Raw genomic sequence first — 15,192 nt, 5'->3', positions numbered from 1 at the left:
ATGTTCACCATGCACACAGAGGGGGAGGAGGTAGAGAGACAAGCGCTGGTGGGAGAAGAATGCAATTATCCCAAAGCCTCCTGACGGGCATCCACTTCTTCCTTCCAGCTTAGCTGCTCTGACCACAGGCTGGGGACTCGTGGGACATGGACCAGATTGAAAAAGTGGAAGCAGACAGATGGTTATTTGTAATCATCATGTAAATGTAAATCCTATAAAAATGTTTTCTTTCTAAGGGCCTAAAAGCTGGAAAGAAGGATTAAGGCATGGATATCTAGCCTAGAATAATTTTGACCCCGCCACCTTCCCTCCTACCCCATAAACACCGTGCCTTTATCTCCACTTCCTTTAAACAAATTGCTGGAACCTCAGCTGAGGAAATTAATTCACTTTCCATGTAATTCCCTGAGTTTATGAGCCTCAGTTTGGCCGAGGCCTGGATTTGGGCCTGAGCTGGCAGGTGCTGGTTAGCAGCTGCCTTGGGAGCGGGGGCTCCTTTTTGCTCCTTTCCCTCATCCCTCACTCTGGCAGGTGCATGTCCGTGTGTTTATCCCGCTGCTGGATGTTCTCACTTTCCCTGGTTACAGTCCTGGCTACCTGGAAATGGCCGTGCAGGGCTTTGCTTGCCTTAAAGACAGCCATGACTGCTTGCAGCCATCTCTCTTGTTTGAGCAGCATCAGCTTGTTTGAGCCACAAAAGAGACCGATCAAACTTTAATTAACTTTTGTCTGCAGCGCTGTTGCGGGCTCTGTGCATGCTTTAGCTGCTCTTTGCAGCTCTCCTGTCCCTCAGTGCCTTTCCAGACAGTGGGGCTCAGCCATCTGGAAGCTTTTGCCCTTGCAAGGTTTTGCCTTTTGAAACGTGAGGGTGTTCGTGCTGCTATTGGACTGGTGGGGGGAGCAGCCCCTGGGGTAGGGCTGTGCTGCAGTCCCAGGGGTGGGGGGTCATCTTCCCCTTTGACACCCCTTGTTTAGTCATAAAATAGGAGAAAAGTTTGGCCTGGAAGGGTCTTAAAGATCACCCAGTACCCCATGGGCAGGGACATCTTTCCTAGACCAGGTTTCTCAGAGATCCACCCAGGCTGGCCTTGGACATTTCCAGGGATGGCGCATCCAGAACTTTTTTGGGCCTCGCTGCCCTCACAGCAAAGAATGTGAGGCAACACCCAAAAATATAGGGAAACACGCATGCAAGCACCAAAACTGGAATAAAGCAAAGCAAGAACATCCAACAAAAAATGAGGAAGAGGCAGGGACGCCTTTCCTAGACCAGGTTGCTCAGAGATCCACCCAGACTGGCCTTGGACATTTCCAGGGATGGCGCATCCAGAATTTCTTTGGGCCTCGCCACCCTCACTGTAAAGAATGTGAGGTAACACCCAAAAATATAGGGAAACACGCATGCAAGCACCAAAATTGGAATAAAGCAAAGCAAGAGCATCCAAAAAAGAATGAGGAAGAGGAGGCTGATGGCAACATGGTGCTGCTTGCGTTCAATTTATAAAGTACTAGTGTTTGTGCCCCGCCAAAAGGGCCCTGAGGAGGGCTGGCTTCTCAGGTGAACAAAAGCCTTTTGCCTGTGTGGGGAGAGGGTCTGCTCAGGCACACTAATAGTTATTTGGACATACCCAGCAATTGTGGACAATTGGCTGAGGAATATTCTGCAGCTCTCAATCAGTTTTCTGTTTTCACAGATGGCTGTACCATTAGGTGTGGTGAGTGCACCAAGATGTGCTGCAGCTTTTCCATTTACTGTGCTAGTACGTGTGAACTCAGCTTCCAGCTGATGGTTGTTCCTTCTGTAGCTCCTGTGCCACTCCAGGAGAACAGCCAAGCTCACCAGCTCATGCTCTGCCCTCCTCCTCCCTGCTCCCTCTCTCTTGGGGTGGTATTTGGATGTTCTGGGGTGATTGGGCTGATCAGATTAACATCTGTGCTTTATTTCATTGTTGTTAGATTGCGTTAAAATACTGAATCACAGGAATGGTTGCCTGTGCACTTTGCTCTTTACCTTGTTTTTCTCTCTGCTTTTATTTTTCTTTTTCCCTTCCTTTACCTGTCTTTTTCTTTTTTTGTTTCCCTTAAGTTAGTCTTCCCCCTATTCCTCTCAGAGTTATTTTCACACTTTAATTTATATTTAATGCATTTTTCTCTTATCTTTGCCTTTCTGTCACTGCTTTTTTTTCCCCTCTTTCTTTTTTCTCCAACCTTTTTTTTTTTCCCCTCCAAAACACAGAATGCTTTAGATGGAAATGGTGAGATATACCTATTCAAGATTCAGGTATGTGCTGAGGTACAGAGCAAGATTAAGCAAAGTCTGTAGCATCAATTCTGTCTTCTATTCAAGCCAGTTTTGCAGTGCAGCTTTGGGTAAAGGAATGTGATAAAATCAAATCACCTCTTAGCCTCATATTCTGAGGCTGATTGGAGCCTTACACAGTTGCTGGGATGATTCAGAGAAAGTTAAGGTAATTTGCTGTGTATCACTGCAAGAAACTGTGTTTGTCAGGTTCATACAGCAGGTTCATACATATAAGGAAAATGCTTTCCTTAATATTGCTGCCAGGAGTTACGAGTCAGGAATATAAAGCCATTATGTGGTGGGATCTGCTGATTTTTCTGGGGATTTTCCACTAATGGATTTGCACTGAAGTTCTGTAATTACATGTAGAACCAAGCCAATAAAAATAATATTTATTTTGTGTGTAATAATAGTAGCAGAAATTAATTTTTTATCTATTTACCATTTACATTACAAATGTGGGCATAGCATTGTCTAGAAGTACTTTTCCTGTATATCATGGGGATCACAGAGACATATGAAGCTGCTTTCCTGAAAAAACACAATTTTTTAAGACTTTTTTTCTGTTTTTTTCCCTGACATTCCCATGATATTGACTTTGTTGGCTTTCCAAAGTGTTGTACTGCCAATAGTCAGCAGCCCATGATCTTTATCATACAATTCTGTGCTGTGCATTGCATGAGTTACTTCTTCCACTTGATCTTGAAGTTGTAGAAATTCAGTTTCTGCCAATTTGATTATTGTGAATCAGAAGGTTTGGATTTTTCAGAAATATTTGGGGATTGAGGTTTTTGTTGTTTATTGGGTGTGTCACCTAAGAAGACTGTGGGTTCTTGCCAGAGCTGCATTTGTTGCCAGCTGCCTCCTGTCACTTTTATTTTATGCTTCAAGAGCAAGACCTAAACAGTCACTCTTTTTGTGTGTGTGTGTGTTAGAAAAGGAATTAACTTCCAATTAATTCCCTCCTTCCTCTGGGATCTACCTGTGTATCCCAAAATGGAGAACAATAAAAGTTACCTCCATGTCATTTTGAGTGCCAAATACATACAGCCCACTCACCTCAGACTATTCACGGACCAATTCTTCTATGTATTAATCATATTTTTTTCTGACTTATTACAGAAGAGAAAAATATTCAGTTCCAAATGTTAAAATGGGGCACGTTTTATTAACATTGAAAGCAGTAAATTATCTCTGCTTATGAAATGAGACTGAGCAATTTCTTCTGAACTCTTCCTGACTTGCCCCTTCACTAGGATACAGTGTTTTCTAATTTCTCAGAGGGCCCTGGTTCCATTAAGGGCAAGAACTGTTTTAAAGCTGTAATGAAAGCCATGCTTAGCTGAAATTCAAGGAGGGGCAATGCCCTAAATTCTATTTCAGTAGCTCATCTAGAGCTATTTTCAGTTTTATGTTTATAAGAATGTCAATTAACCTAGAGACTAGGACACACACGGAAGAACAAGGATGAAGTGGATATCATTCTAACACACTGAAGCCAGTTAGTTGGACCTAATCCTTTACAGAAGCTTGATTTACATAAGAAGCCGGTCTGTGTAGCCTAATTTACTTCTCAAACAGCTTGGTGATTTAAATGCTCTTTCTTTTCAGTGTAGTAGGATAGGGCTGGTCAAGGTGGCAGAAATATTAGAACTAAAAATATAGAAGGAAGAAATAAATATGCTGGAAGTGTATTACTATCCATTTTATTTCTCTGACACCTTTCAGAAATGGTGACCATTTTAGCATGTGCCAGAAATACAACAGTAACAGTAATAATGGCAATGCCCTTGGCCAAGGTGTAACTCTGCAGTTCAGTATTAGTTCTGTCCCTTTGTTACCTTGTGCTGGAATCGGAGACCCACACAAGGCAGATATTCAGCAGGTTGTTTTCTGTCGTGAAAAGTACTCAACTCCCAACCTACAGAGCTGCTTTTCTAATGATGGAAAGTGATCCTGTCAAAGTTACGAGCAGTAATGGGTGCTACACATCTTTGTAACTTAAATACAGAGCAGTGTTCTTATCTGGAAGGAAAAAAAAAGGACAACAAAAGGCGATTTGCCTGTGTGTGAAGTCTGACTCCAATGGACAAAAGGGCATATCTGCCCAGCTTCATTTTTGAGATCTTTTACAGTCAATATAAGAAGCAAAGTCATCCACTAATAATGGTTGAGGCTTGTTTGTTTAATAGCATGTGTTTCTACATTATTTTTCCTCCTGTTACAATGCCATCACTTCTGTTAATTATTTTTTCCCCTTTCCTTCCTTTATTGCTGCAGTGCTGCGGGATGACTTCCGGCAGAACCCAACGGATGTGGTGGTGGCAGCGGGAGAGCCTGCGATCCTGGAGTGCCAGCCGCCCCGGGGGCACCCCGAGCCCACCATCTACTGGAAGAAGGACAAAGTCCGCATTGACGACAGGGAGGAGCGCATCAGTGTGAGTATGGCTCAGGGCTCACAGCTGGGTGCAGCAGAACTTACACAGCTTTACAGCCTTGCCCGTGGAAATTACATATTGTTCTCAGCAGTTTGCCTCTCCAAGCTTTCCCAAATGAGGGGGGCAGGTTTGTTGCTCCTAGTCTGGCTTTCCAGCTTGAACTTCTTTGAGGATTGGTTTGTAAATCCAGTGTGATGGAGGTCTGTTAGAGCTGGAGATTGAGCCATAGGAGGTGCTCAGTTAGATGAAAGACTTAGTGGATGTCTTTGACCAGTTTGGTTTTACCTTTTCTACATCTCAGTTCTCCAAACAGAGAACATCAGAGAGGTGTTTTTAAGTAAATTCAGTCAAGTCTATGAGGTCCACTGACAGCGTTCACAGGGGTCGTAGGATGAGGAAAGAGACAAGGATCTGACTCCATGTTTCAGAAGGCTTGATTTATTATTTTATGATATATATTACATTAAAACTATACTAAAAGAATAGAAGAAAGGATTTCATCAGAAGGCTAGCTAAGAATAGAAAAAGAAAGAATGATAAACAAAAGCTTCTGTCTCAGACTCTGAGCCAGCTGGGCTGTGATTGGCCATTAATTAAAAACAACCACATGAGACCAATCACAGATGCACCTGTTGCATTCCACAGCAGCAGATAACCATTGTTTACATTTTGTTCCTGAGGCCTCTCAGCTTCTCAGGTGGAAAAATCCTAAGGAAAGGATTTTTCATAAAAGATGTCTGTGACAGTGCCTGGACAAATAATCCCTGGGAAAAAACTCAACATCTTAGAATGATACCAGTGATTTTATAGTTATCGCAGTAATTTGGATGTGTCTAAATGTAGGCTGAAGTCATACTCTAAAGAATTACGGTTCCTGAAAAGGAATAAATGTTGAGCAAATGAGTAACACTGGTTGAGTTCTGTGGCCTTTCATTTCTTGTACTGTATGAAAAAGAATCCAGCAGAAATATTGAACTTATCAAGTGATTAGAGATAAATCATGGCCCATGCAAGCAAATCAGATAAATTAAGGGGTTGAGAACATGTTTCATTCCTAATTTTTAAATGCTTAGCTTTTCACCATTAATATTTCTTCAATAAAGTTTTATGTTATATGGAATGATTCAGTGCTGACCTTATTCAACATGGAAGTACTATCAGGAAGCTTTTTAGTGGCTCTGGATCCCTAAGGAATTATTCCAAGCCAAAGAATCTGAGCTGTTGCTGTTGGTGAACCAGGCTCTCTGTGCTAGGGTCTACTCAAGAGTAGAAGAGCAAGGAGTGGCAGAGAGCTGGCTATCATTTCCTGACTCTCAAGTTCCTTTAGTTAAATCCCCAGCTTATTTTGAAGAATCCCATTGTCTAACCTTTGACACTGTGACTTCACAAGCCACAAATTTTTACTTTATTTCTTTCATCTATCCTGCTCTTTCTCTCTGTAAGCACCCTTTACAGCCAAGAAAATATTAACTGTCAGGTGAATTCCCAGTTTGGGCCAGATTCAGTCTGTTTGCCTCAACAAAAAGAGAAAATCTGTCTTTATTAGTGATCAAGGGAACTGCTCAGACACCAGTAAAATAAAATCATCTGAATAAAACTAAGTCAGATTGCCTTGTTTTTTCAGAGAGATGTCAAGAGTGCTTTACATATTACCATGCAAGATATAAAAGCTCTCTGTGCTGCCAAGAGACAGCAAGAAAATGTAATCTTTGAAATGTAAAGAATCTAATGAAGGCCAAAGGAACAAGATCAAATGCAGTTGAAATTAGTTGCAAATTGAAATTAGTCAGTAGGATAAAAATAGAACAGCTTATAGATATTTAAATATATAAGAATATAATTTTAAAACTATACATATATATTTACAAACAAAAGTTTAGAATGTCTTGGTTGTGGAACTTGTCGCCCAGGAAGGTAGCACTTTTTCTAATGCATTTTGTTTACCTGAAGCTACCTGTATTTTGTTTAACCTGAAGTTATGTTCCTTGATTTGAAACAGATCCGTGGTGGGAAGCTGATGATCTCCAACACCAGAAAAAGTGATGCAGGGATGTACACGTGTGTGGGGACCAACATGGTGGGGGAGCGCGACAGCGACCCTGCAGAGCTGACTGTCTTTGGTAAGGACACCCCTGCTTTTATTGCTTTTTCCCTGCAAATGTGTAGGCTGAACTACCCTGGGTGGCTCCTCAAAACACAAGACAAAGCAAGCTTAGCAAAACACAGCAGTACTGCTCAAGATGCACTTCACAGCTTCAGAAGGAGACCAGGTTTTAAAAGCTGCAGTTTATAATGATGGAGCTGTGGTGGCTCAAGATTTTCCTTCTAAGCACATAGTTTCAGTGTGATTGGAGGTCCACTGTAGTGTGCATAACCAGAGATGTTATTGCAGGACAGTGCTCTCCCTCACAAAGTGGCCAAATGTAATTAAGCTACTTCTAATACAGTTGACAATGCCTGCTTACCAGAGATTTAGACCAGGATTGTCTATTTAAATAATTCCATCTTCCTGAGGGGTTGCGAAATCAAAACTTTTTAGGAAAGCACAAAAAACCCCCACGCTTGATCAGTAAAACATCATTAGAGACAATTCCAAAATCAAATTTTTGAATATATAACAGTAACTTTTAGCATTCATTTTTAAGAAGACCTGAAACAGCTTTTCCTCCTGTGTGCCAGGACAGCATTTAGATTTTTGGTGCTGATGAATGAATTAAAAATGAATAAGTTTCCTGTGTGAAAGAGCTTTTAGACCTGATGGGCAAGGCAAGAAGTTGGTTGTTAGGAGCACTTGCCCTGTGGTTAGGGTCCAGAGCAAGAACAGAGTAATAACCCAACCTAGAGCTGGATCCATCCTGCTGACAACTGGATAAGAAGCAAAGCCACAAAATCATGCTGAGGTCATGCTACAGTGATGGGTTTGTAGGAATTAGTCAAGAGGTTCTGAGCAAACAAAGGAAGATCAATAAGAAAAAACCCTCGCTGCTAAGGAAAACATGTCTATGCTGACAAAAGAGAGAAAAATAGTGTTAATGTTCCATCCTGCTGCACCTCTTTGATACAGTACTGGAATTCCAAACAAGACCCGTTGCAATCCCAGAGAGATGTTTAATAGAAATCCTGAGGTCCTTTGTGAAGCAGATGCTCCAGAGGTTTTCCACCTTCTGCCTAAGATGGTGCACTGGAAAACCCAGTCACACACATTTCCATCCCAGTTTTTGCATGTATGTGCAATTCAGCATTTGTTTATCCACTTTAAAAGAATACATATATTATGTGATTCAAAAAAGGCAGAGAAAGATTTTTGCTAGACAAGATCCACAAATTTATGAGAATATGCTGCTTTCCAGCTTTTCTGAAGTGAAAAGGTTTCCACCCCAACTGGTTTGTTGTGAATTCATGGCAACATGTGGCTTTTAAAGGCAGAACTATTATACCTTGCCAGAAACAACCCCAGAGAAAGGATCCCTGTCAAATTATTATGCCCTTTGCAGCCAATCTGTTAGAGTTGTAGCTTTATACAGATGCAAAAGAGACATGACATATCTCCTTCATCAGTTTAAGTACTGCTAATCTCTGGTAATACTCCCTGTGGATAGCAAGCAGATTGCAGTCCTAAACTACAAAGCCTTAAGAAATCCTTAAGAAAATAATTTGTTAAAAAGCATTGAACTGTAGGAATGAAAACTGAAATGTGCATGTAATTTCATATCCTGCAGAGCTATGAAACATATTAGGTTCGTCTTGATATGTAAAATAATACATAACCAATTACAATATTCTGATTTTTTTACAGGGTATAATCATAGCAATCAACTTGCAAAAATACAATCTAAAACTATTTGGTGAATACCAAACAAAATCAGCAATAAATGAAATTAGATATTTTAATCCTTCTTAATTGTGTTAGACTACCTGAGGAAAATTGTATTTAAAATTCCCTACTGCAGTATCTTCCTATCTACATTTTTCCTTCTCTCTGGGTATTCCCAGACACCTCCCCACCTTCCTTTTTGCTGTGCAAGGATGGCATGCAGGAGGTGCTCAGGTTATGGCCTGCTGTCTCACAAGGTGGTTTGGCTGCCCTGTGCCCATTTCCTGGGCACCTCCTGGGCATGAAGCTCCGTGCTGGTGCACTGGGCTCGTGTAACATCATGTCCAGAATAGTCCTGGTCCTCTCCATACCAAAGGAGGAGACTTGTCCAGCGGTTATATTCCATTCCTGGGCTCCAGGCAGCAGCCCATGCGTGAGCAGGGATGTGCACAGTGGCTGGAGAGCGTTATCCATGATGTTTCCAGGAAGCAATGTATCTACTGGACAGTCCAGTCATTCTAAGCACTCACAATAAATCCAATAACTCTGGGAAACGTCAGATTGGCTCTGCTTGTTCAAATTGGCTTCACTAAACACCAGGCAAAACCACTAGGATTGTATGTTAGCCTTCCCCCAATATGACTCACAGGTCTGAGGAACTTGGGAATACTGCAAATTTGATCAAAAATATACTAGAAACACTTATATGCAATTCATTGCCAAACTTTAACTGCTTTGAAGATATTTGAAAATGGACAATAAAAATAAGGAGATCTTGACTGAATTACTTGGAGAATTTTAATAGGGGACTGGCAAGCCTATAGCTGGTGCTGATTCTGGAAAGGAATGTATATTAATTAGCTGATCAGTTATGTCTTCATTCCTTTCCCAAATAACAACCCTCCAAACCACAGTGTGAAGGGAGCCTTAGTAAACACATTATGTAGGAAAAGGAATTGTTACATACTAGCTCTTAAACCTTTCCAGAAACCATCTATTTGTTACTTTTGGCTTTGCAAGTTTTTCTGTAATACCTGAAGTTAACTTCTGCATGTGACTTGTGACACATCTCTGGCTCCCTGTACAGTAAATTTAGCTTGAGGCATTGCCTCTGGAAAAACTGAGTCAGTGTGGTGGGAACTGGTGGCCCAAGAGGAACAGCATGGAAGCCTAGCCTGAAAGATTACACTTTTCTTGAGTTTAAAAACAGTGAAATAAAATGGGTCATAAGAACCTTGGGAAGCAGTATGGGGAGAAAATAAAATTTTCCCATGTGCAGAATATATCCACTTGGCTAGGTACCCATTCAATAACCCTTACTGACAGATAGTTATGAATAATACATGTAAAACTTTCACTTTTTTCCCCTAAGTTTATCTGCATAGGAAACATTGTTTTCAACATTCAAGGACTCTTAACAGTAAACTGGTAGTGTCAATGCAGATTGCATTGGTTTTGTTCCCAAGTCATGATTCTTCTATTAGGAGAAAATTGGCAAGTTTTCATAGTAAAATACTATAAAGATCATATAAGCAGTGCTATCCAAAACTGTGTTTTGAATAGTGACCAAGATGCACTACATTTTATTAGTCTTCTTTTTCAAGCATTACTGCTAGTTTTTGCCTTTATGAGGCTCCAAGGTGTAATCTTGGAGCAAAGCAGAAAGACAGGGTCTGTCACAGTCTTAAGCTGCACTTTAAAAGAAGTTAATAACCTCAGTCCTAATAATCACAAAAAGAGGCAGCGTGGGACTTGATTATGGTGTGCACACTATTCTAAAGGCCAATTTCCGAAGTGTAGTGATACAAATTAGGTTGCATTGCTTGTGTTTGGGCTCATAGCCCTTGGCTGAACAGAATTAAAGCAAGATGCAAAACAGAAACAGTTTAATTCCAATTTGTATGAAAGCGTTGTTTGTAAATACATAATATGGAGCCAGAAATCAAATAAAGAAGGAATTACTCTTTATGATAACCTTTATCATTTTGTCATGCTACTTCACCATTCTGAGGTAAGTGTTCAAGTTAACTGTTTCATGTTCTTTTATTTCCCTTTGCACTTAAAATGGCAATGTTTGAAGAGAATGTACAAAGGTATATCTTGTATATTGATTCTAAAGCTCAGTGAAATCAATGAAAGCCTTAGTCTATCAACTTCAAGAGGCTGGCATCAAGCAGTGGAAAAAGATATATTTAGAAGAGCCTCAAAAGAATATAAAGCATAAGTAAGAAGAGTAAAAAATATCTTTAAAAGATGTGTCAATTTGGACATATTAAAGATTGTTTTGGATTAATCTTTGATTTTTTCTTTGGTATCTGAACCTTTTTTCAGCTAATAAGGTCCTGTGGGATGAAGAGGTATTCTTGTCTGATGCTTGAGGAAGTATTTGTGTTTGATGTTCTGTAGATATTGTCAGGCTGAAAGAGAAACCCTAGTTTTAGGAAAAGAATGACTATGATGACATGGTGTTAAAAGAAAAAAATCCCCAAAATCCCTTTAATGAAGACACTGTGCCCCGTTTTACTTTTTTGACCTCTGCCTATGCGGAAGACCTTAGCAGAGTCTTGACCCATTGTATCCTGGAAAGCTTTCCCAGGCACATGGAAAAATCTTCCAAACCAGATATACATTCATAGGTCAAGACAGAGAAATCAGCAGTGTGTATTTTGTCCTTCAGATCAAATCTCCTCCTGGTTTTCTTCAAATCCCTGTATTTTCCACTTGCAGTCTACCTGTGGCAGTTTGCAAAAAGCCATTTTTTTAGATTTGTAGATTATTTGTTATCCACAAATACCAAAAAGTTGTTGTAGAATAACAACACAGCTCTGAAAAAAGTGTCTTATTTCGTCCCCAAAGTCTGTATGTAACAGTCAGTAAAAACTGTAATTGAGGTGATTGTAGATTTATATAAAAGAAGAAAACCACTAGCAACTGAAAACATTAATTTTACTGCATTTGCCTCTTATTGGTGTTCCTTGCCTTTGCTGTGCAAGCTCATCATGCCTTGGGTGCTGCTTAGAGTGTAGGAATTTGTGATGTCTACACAAGTGCCTGTTTCTCAAATGAAAAAGGGAATAATGTAGAATAATGCCTATAAATATAAAACCACCTTCTTTTGCAATTCTCTTTTCATTTATTTGTCCAACATAGGTAAATTTAGTGAAGTTGTAATATCCTGTCTTCTTCCACTTGTTCTTTTATTTGGCAGAGAGCTTTACTTCATCCAGATCACGTTGCATTTAATGAAATATCTATGCTATTGACAGCATTCTGAAGTGAAACTTACTTCCAACCATCTAATGTTTCCTTTTTTTTCCCTTTTGAATCAGAATGCTAAAGTGCAAAAAGCTTTTAAATGTAACTATTTGCTATTAAATCCCTCCCCAAAGCCTTTTAATTTGTGTTTTAATGTTCTTTTTAGAGCACAAAAACATTTTAAGAAAATGTTGCCTTCTATTCAGCAAAGAGAGAGAAAACAAGAGCAATTCTAAATCAGATTGAGGCTCTACATTATGAAGACCATCAAATCCTTCACTCTAGCAGTTGCCTCAGCAGAGAAAATATATTAAGGTAGTTAGGATCATTTTAATTAGATTGAGGCCCCATATATGGCTGTCTAACTTTTTGAGGAACAGGAAAAGGGCAATAATACATCTGAAGGTCATCTGAGTCTCTCTAATAGACTGTGATACTCAGACCAATTGTTAAATATGGGAAAAATTGAGTTCTGAGGTTAACTTGTGTCAGCACCCAGAGCAAGTAAATAATTTTGCTGTTTCTGGCTCAGATCTGTGGGTTTCCTTGCAGCACATACCTCAAGCTCTGCAACAGATTGTAGGTGTGTGTCCAGATTGCATTAACAATCCCCTTTTATAACTGCAAGCAAAGTTTATTCTGAAGTTACAAAGGTCACCCTAGTAATAGCATGACTGGTTGACATGACATATAACCATGACCTATTTTATAGTTCTCAAAGATTTTTAATATTCATCAGAGAAAGTCTGGGAAGTGGGTACTTTATTTACTCAGTGAAAGCTTATAAAATAGCTATATTAAAATTTTTATATATGCCTATGATTTTAATTTATCACCCTTTCTTGTTGTTCCTCAAATATATTGTGCTCTGGATGCTGTTGACAGAGTAACAATATTTAATTATACCACAAGGCTTTATTTATGGGCAAACCATTTCAGAGGAAAAAAAATGATTTTTTTTCCCCAAAGACTAGCTCTGAAACTAAATTTGACCTGGCTGTGCAAAGAAACCTTCTTTATTTAGCATGCTTGGGCAAGCAGTGCTCTGTCTCCTGAGAGATTAACATTGTAAGCAAGTTATGCAGGTGACTCAAATCCAGTTAATCTCACATAAAGAATGTTAATTGCATTGGCAATGGCATTCACTCTGATCACTTTATAGCTGCATAATTAGCTATTGGACATATTCAAGGGGCTTTCTGAGTGATACAAATACAGGAAACAACATAGGAGATAACTTGTTCTTTCCTGATTCCCGCTGTGCAAAATGCAGATGATGCAAAAATGGAAACAGCAGTTGTTGGTATTTACATGTCCTTGCTAACTGGGCTCTGTCCTTACATAGCTATTAATTTTCTAGCAACTTCTTAAATGTTTTTGAAAATACACTGTTTTAGAAGCTGATATGAAACAAATATGTGTGTATTCTCCTAAATCGCCTTGATGTGGAATCCAGTGATTTATCTAATGACCTCAGGGCCATTTACTTTCTCCTCAGCTGGGTTCTCCTCAAAATGAGACAGGAATTTATTTTCTCATCTCCTGTACAGGAGAATTTACAGCCACAAGTAGCAATTTCATAAGTATGCACATTCTAATTTCTAAGCTGTTTACATGCAGCTTTTGTAAACCTGGTCTAAAATTATTTTTGCATGCAGACCCAGCCAGTGTACAGACACAGAGTTGTTTAAATTCAATGGGAATGAACCAGGGCCTCTAAATCACCAATTAGAAAGCTGATATAGATCTGAATTTCTTAGTTTAGAGAAATTTAAAGCAACATGTCTTGGAAAACCAATGCCACAATGAAGAGTATTGTGTATGAGCTGAGAGCAGGAGTTGGTCTAAGCTCTTATTAGGAGAGAAGTTGTAAAAACCATGCTGTTGAAAATTTGCAGAAAGTGTCATTAAAATACTCCCATCCAGATTCACATAGTTACAGATAGGCCAAATACATTGCTTAGCATTAGGATTAAAAATGGAGTTGTGTTTTTTTTTTTGTTTTTTTGGTTTGGTTTTTTTTTTTTGCTTTGGCCAGTTGTAATAAGTTTATCAAATTAAAATGGCTTTATCCAAAATTTTCCATGCCTAACTAGAAAACTAATTTTAGTTGACAAAATTAAATTGACAAAATAATTCACTCTTCTCTAAGACTGCTGATGTCTGCAAAGGGGATAATTGGAGTGAAATGGGCAGGAATGAGAGGAATGGAGAAAGCTTTTTGTCCTGAGAAGTGCAGGTGCCTCATACTGAATATCAGGTACCTAAAATATGTTGGGAAATAGCTACACGGTGCCAGAGATGTACTCTTTTTTTTGGCTTGTCCAGAGGATTTTCAGTACATTTAGCCAAACGTGCACCTGCTGAAAAGAAAAAGAAAATGTAATAGAGTCATCAATTCATACACCAGAGAACCCATGGATGCAGATCTGGGCAGCATTTTCCTGTATCTACACTGTGTTCCTGCTGCTGTCACTCTCCTGGGAGGGTCCTTGGGTACTTCAGCTGATTTTTCTTAAGTTTGTGGATGGTCTGTATTTGTGTGACCTGGGTAAAAGGAGCTCCAGTTCAAGTGCAGACCAAACACTCAGTGGAGAAGAGACCATTTGCTGTGAGGCATGGATAGTTGGAAGTGGAAATGGACCTGAGAACTTGTTGGGCTCCAGGTGTGAAAAGTGATATCTCTGGGCTAACAAAAAAAAAAAAAAAAAAAAAGGAAGAAAGATAAAATGACTAAGGAAACAGTCAGCAGCTGGCTAGGGCTCGTATTCAGACTTGAAATAACAAATTACAAAGAACTGGATATGGCTTGTACACTGACTTAAACTGGGAAATTATAAAGATTTCAATATAAGCAGAGAGGCTAGAAATGAATTTACTTGCCCAAACATTGCTGGAATCTGAAGATCCTGGGCAGGAATAGGAATAGGACAAAAGCCATGGCTTGGGGAGAAGAATCTTTGCCCGTTAGCCATGCTTTTATCTCTATCCTCTGGAAAGGTGCTATAGATTCTTGAGCATGTCTATTCTTCTGCTGACAAAATATGCTTTCCCCTGCCAATAGTTTTCCCTACTAATAAGGAATTCCTGTGTGATGCTGTCACTCATTTACATAATTACTAACAGGTGGTTTTGTGTTCCTCATTTTCTCACTGATATTCCGATTTGTAAAGGTGATGAACATTTTTTGTCAGCAGTTGAATTAAAGGAAGCTGAGCTTTGAACACACAAAATGAAAACTTCATTTCCATCCAACCCCTCCCCACCCCCTCAAAAAAAATAAAAGTCAATTTTGTGATTGAGGCTGAACACCAAAATTTAGCAGATATTTTTTACCTTGCTTCCTGAGATCTCTATCGTATCCTAGAGAGGAGCTATAAGTG

General features: G+C 39.5%; 1 protein-coding gene across 17 annotated transcripts in view; it reads left to right on the top strand.

Annotated features, from left to right (window-relative positions):
• Nucleotides 1–15,192, top strand: part of ROBO2 (roundabout guidance receptor 2) — a 1,042,455-nt gene that overhangs the window by 887,185 nt on the left and 140,078 nt on the right. For all 17 annotated transcript variants that reach the window (XM_074532752.1, XM_026794852.2, XM_014268608.3 and 14 more), the window contains 2 exons: nucleotides 4,583–4,740; nucleotides 6,740–6,860. In XM_074532752.1, coding sequence (XP_074388853.1) covers nucleotides 4,583–4,740; nucleotides 6,740–6,860 — 279 coding nt within the window. The remainder of the gene's footprint in view (nucleotides 1–4,582; nucleotides 4,741–6,739; nucleotides 6,861–15,192) is intronic.

Source organism: Zonotrichia albicollis, chromosome 2 (genome assembly GCF_047830755.1).
Source record: "Zonotrichia albicollis isolate bZonAlb1 chromosome 2, bZonAlb1.hap1, whole genome shotgun sequence".
NCBI classification, from domain to species: domain Eukaryota; kingdom Metazoa; phylum Chordata; class Aves; order Passeriformes; family Passerellidae; genus Zonotrichia; species Zonotrichia albicollis.
Note: the sequence above shows the minus strand (reverse complement) of the source record. Positions and strands in the feature narration are given on the sequence as shown.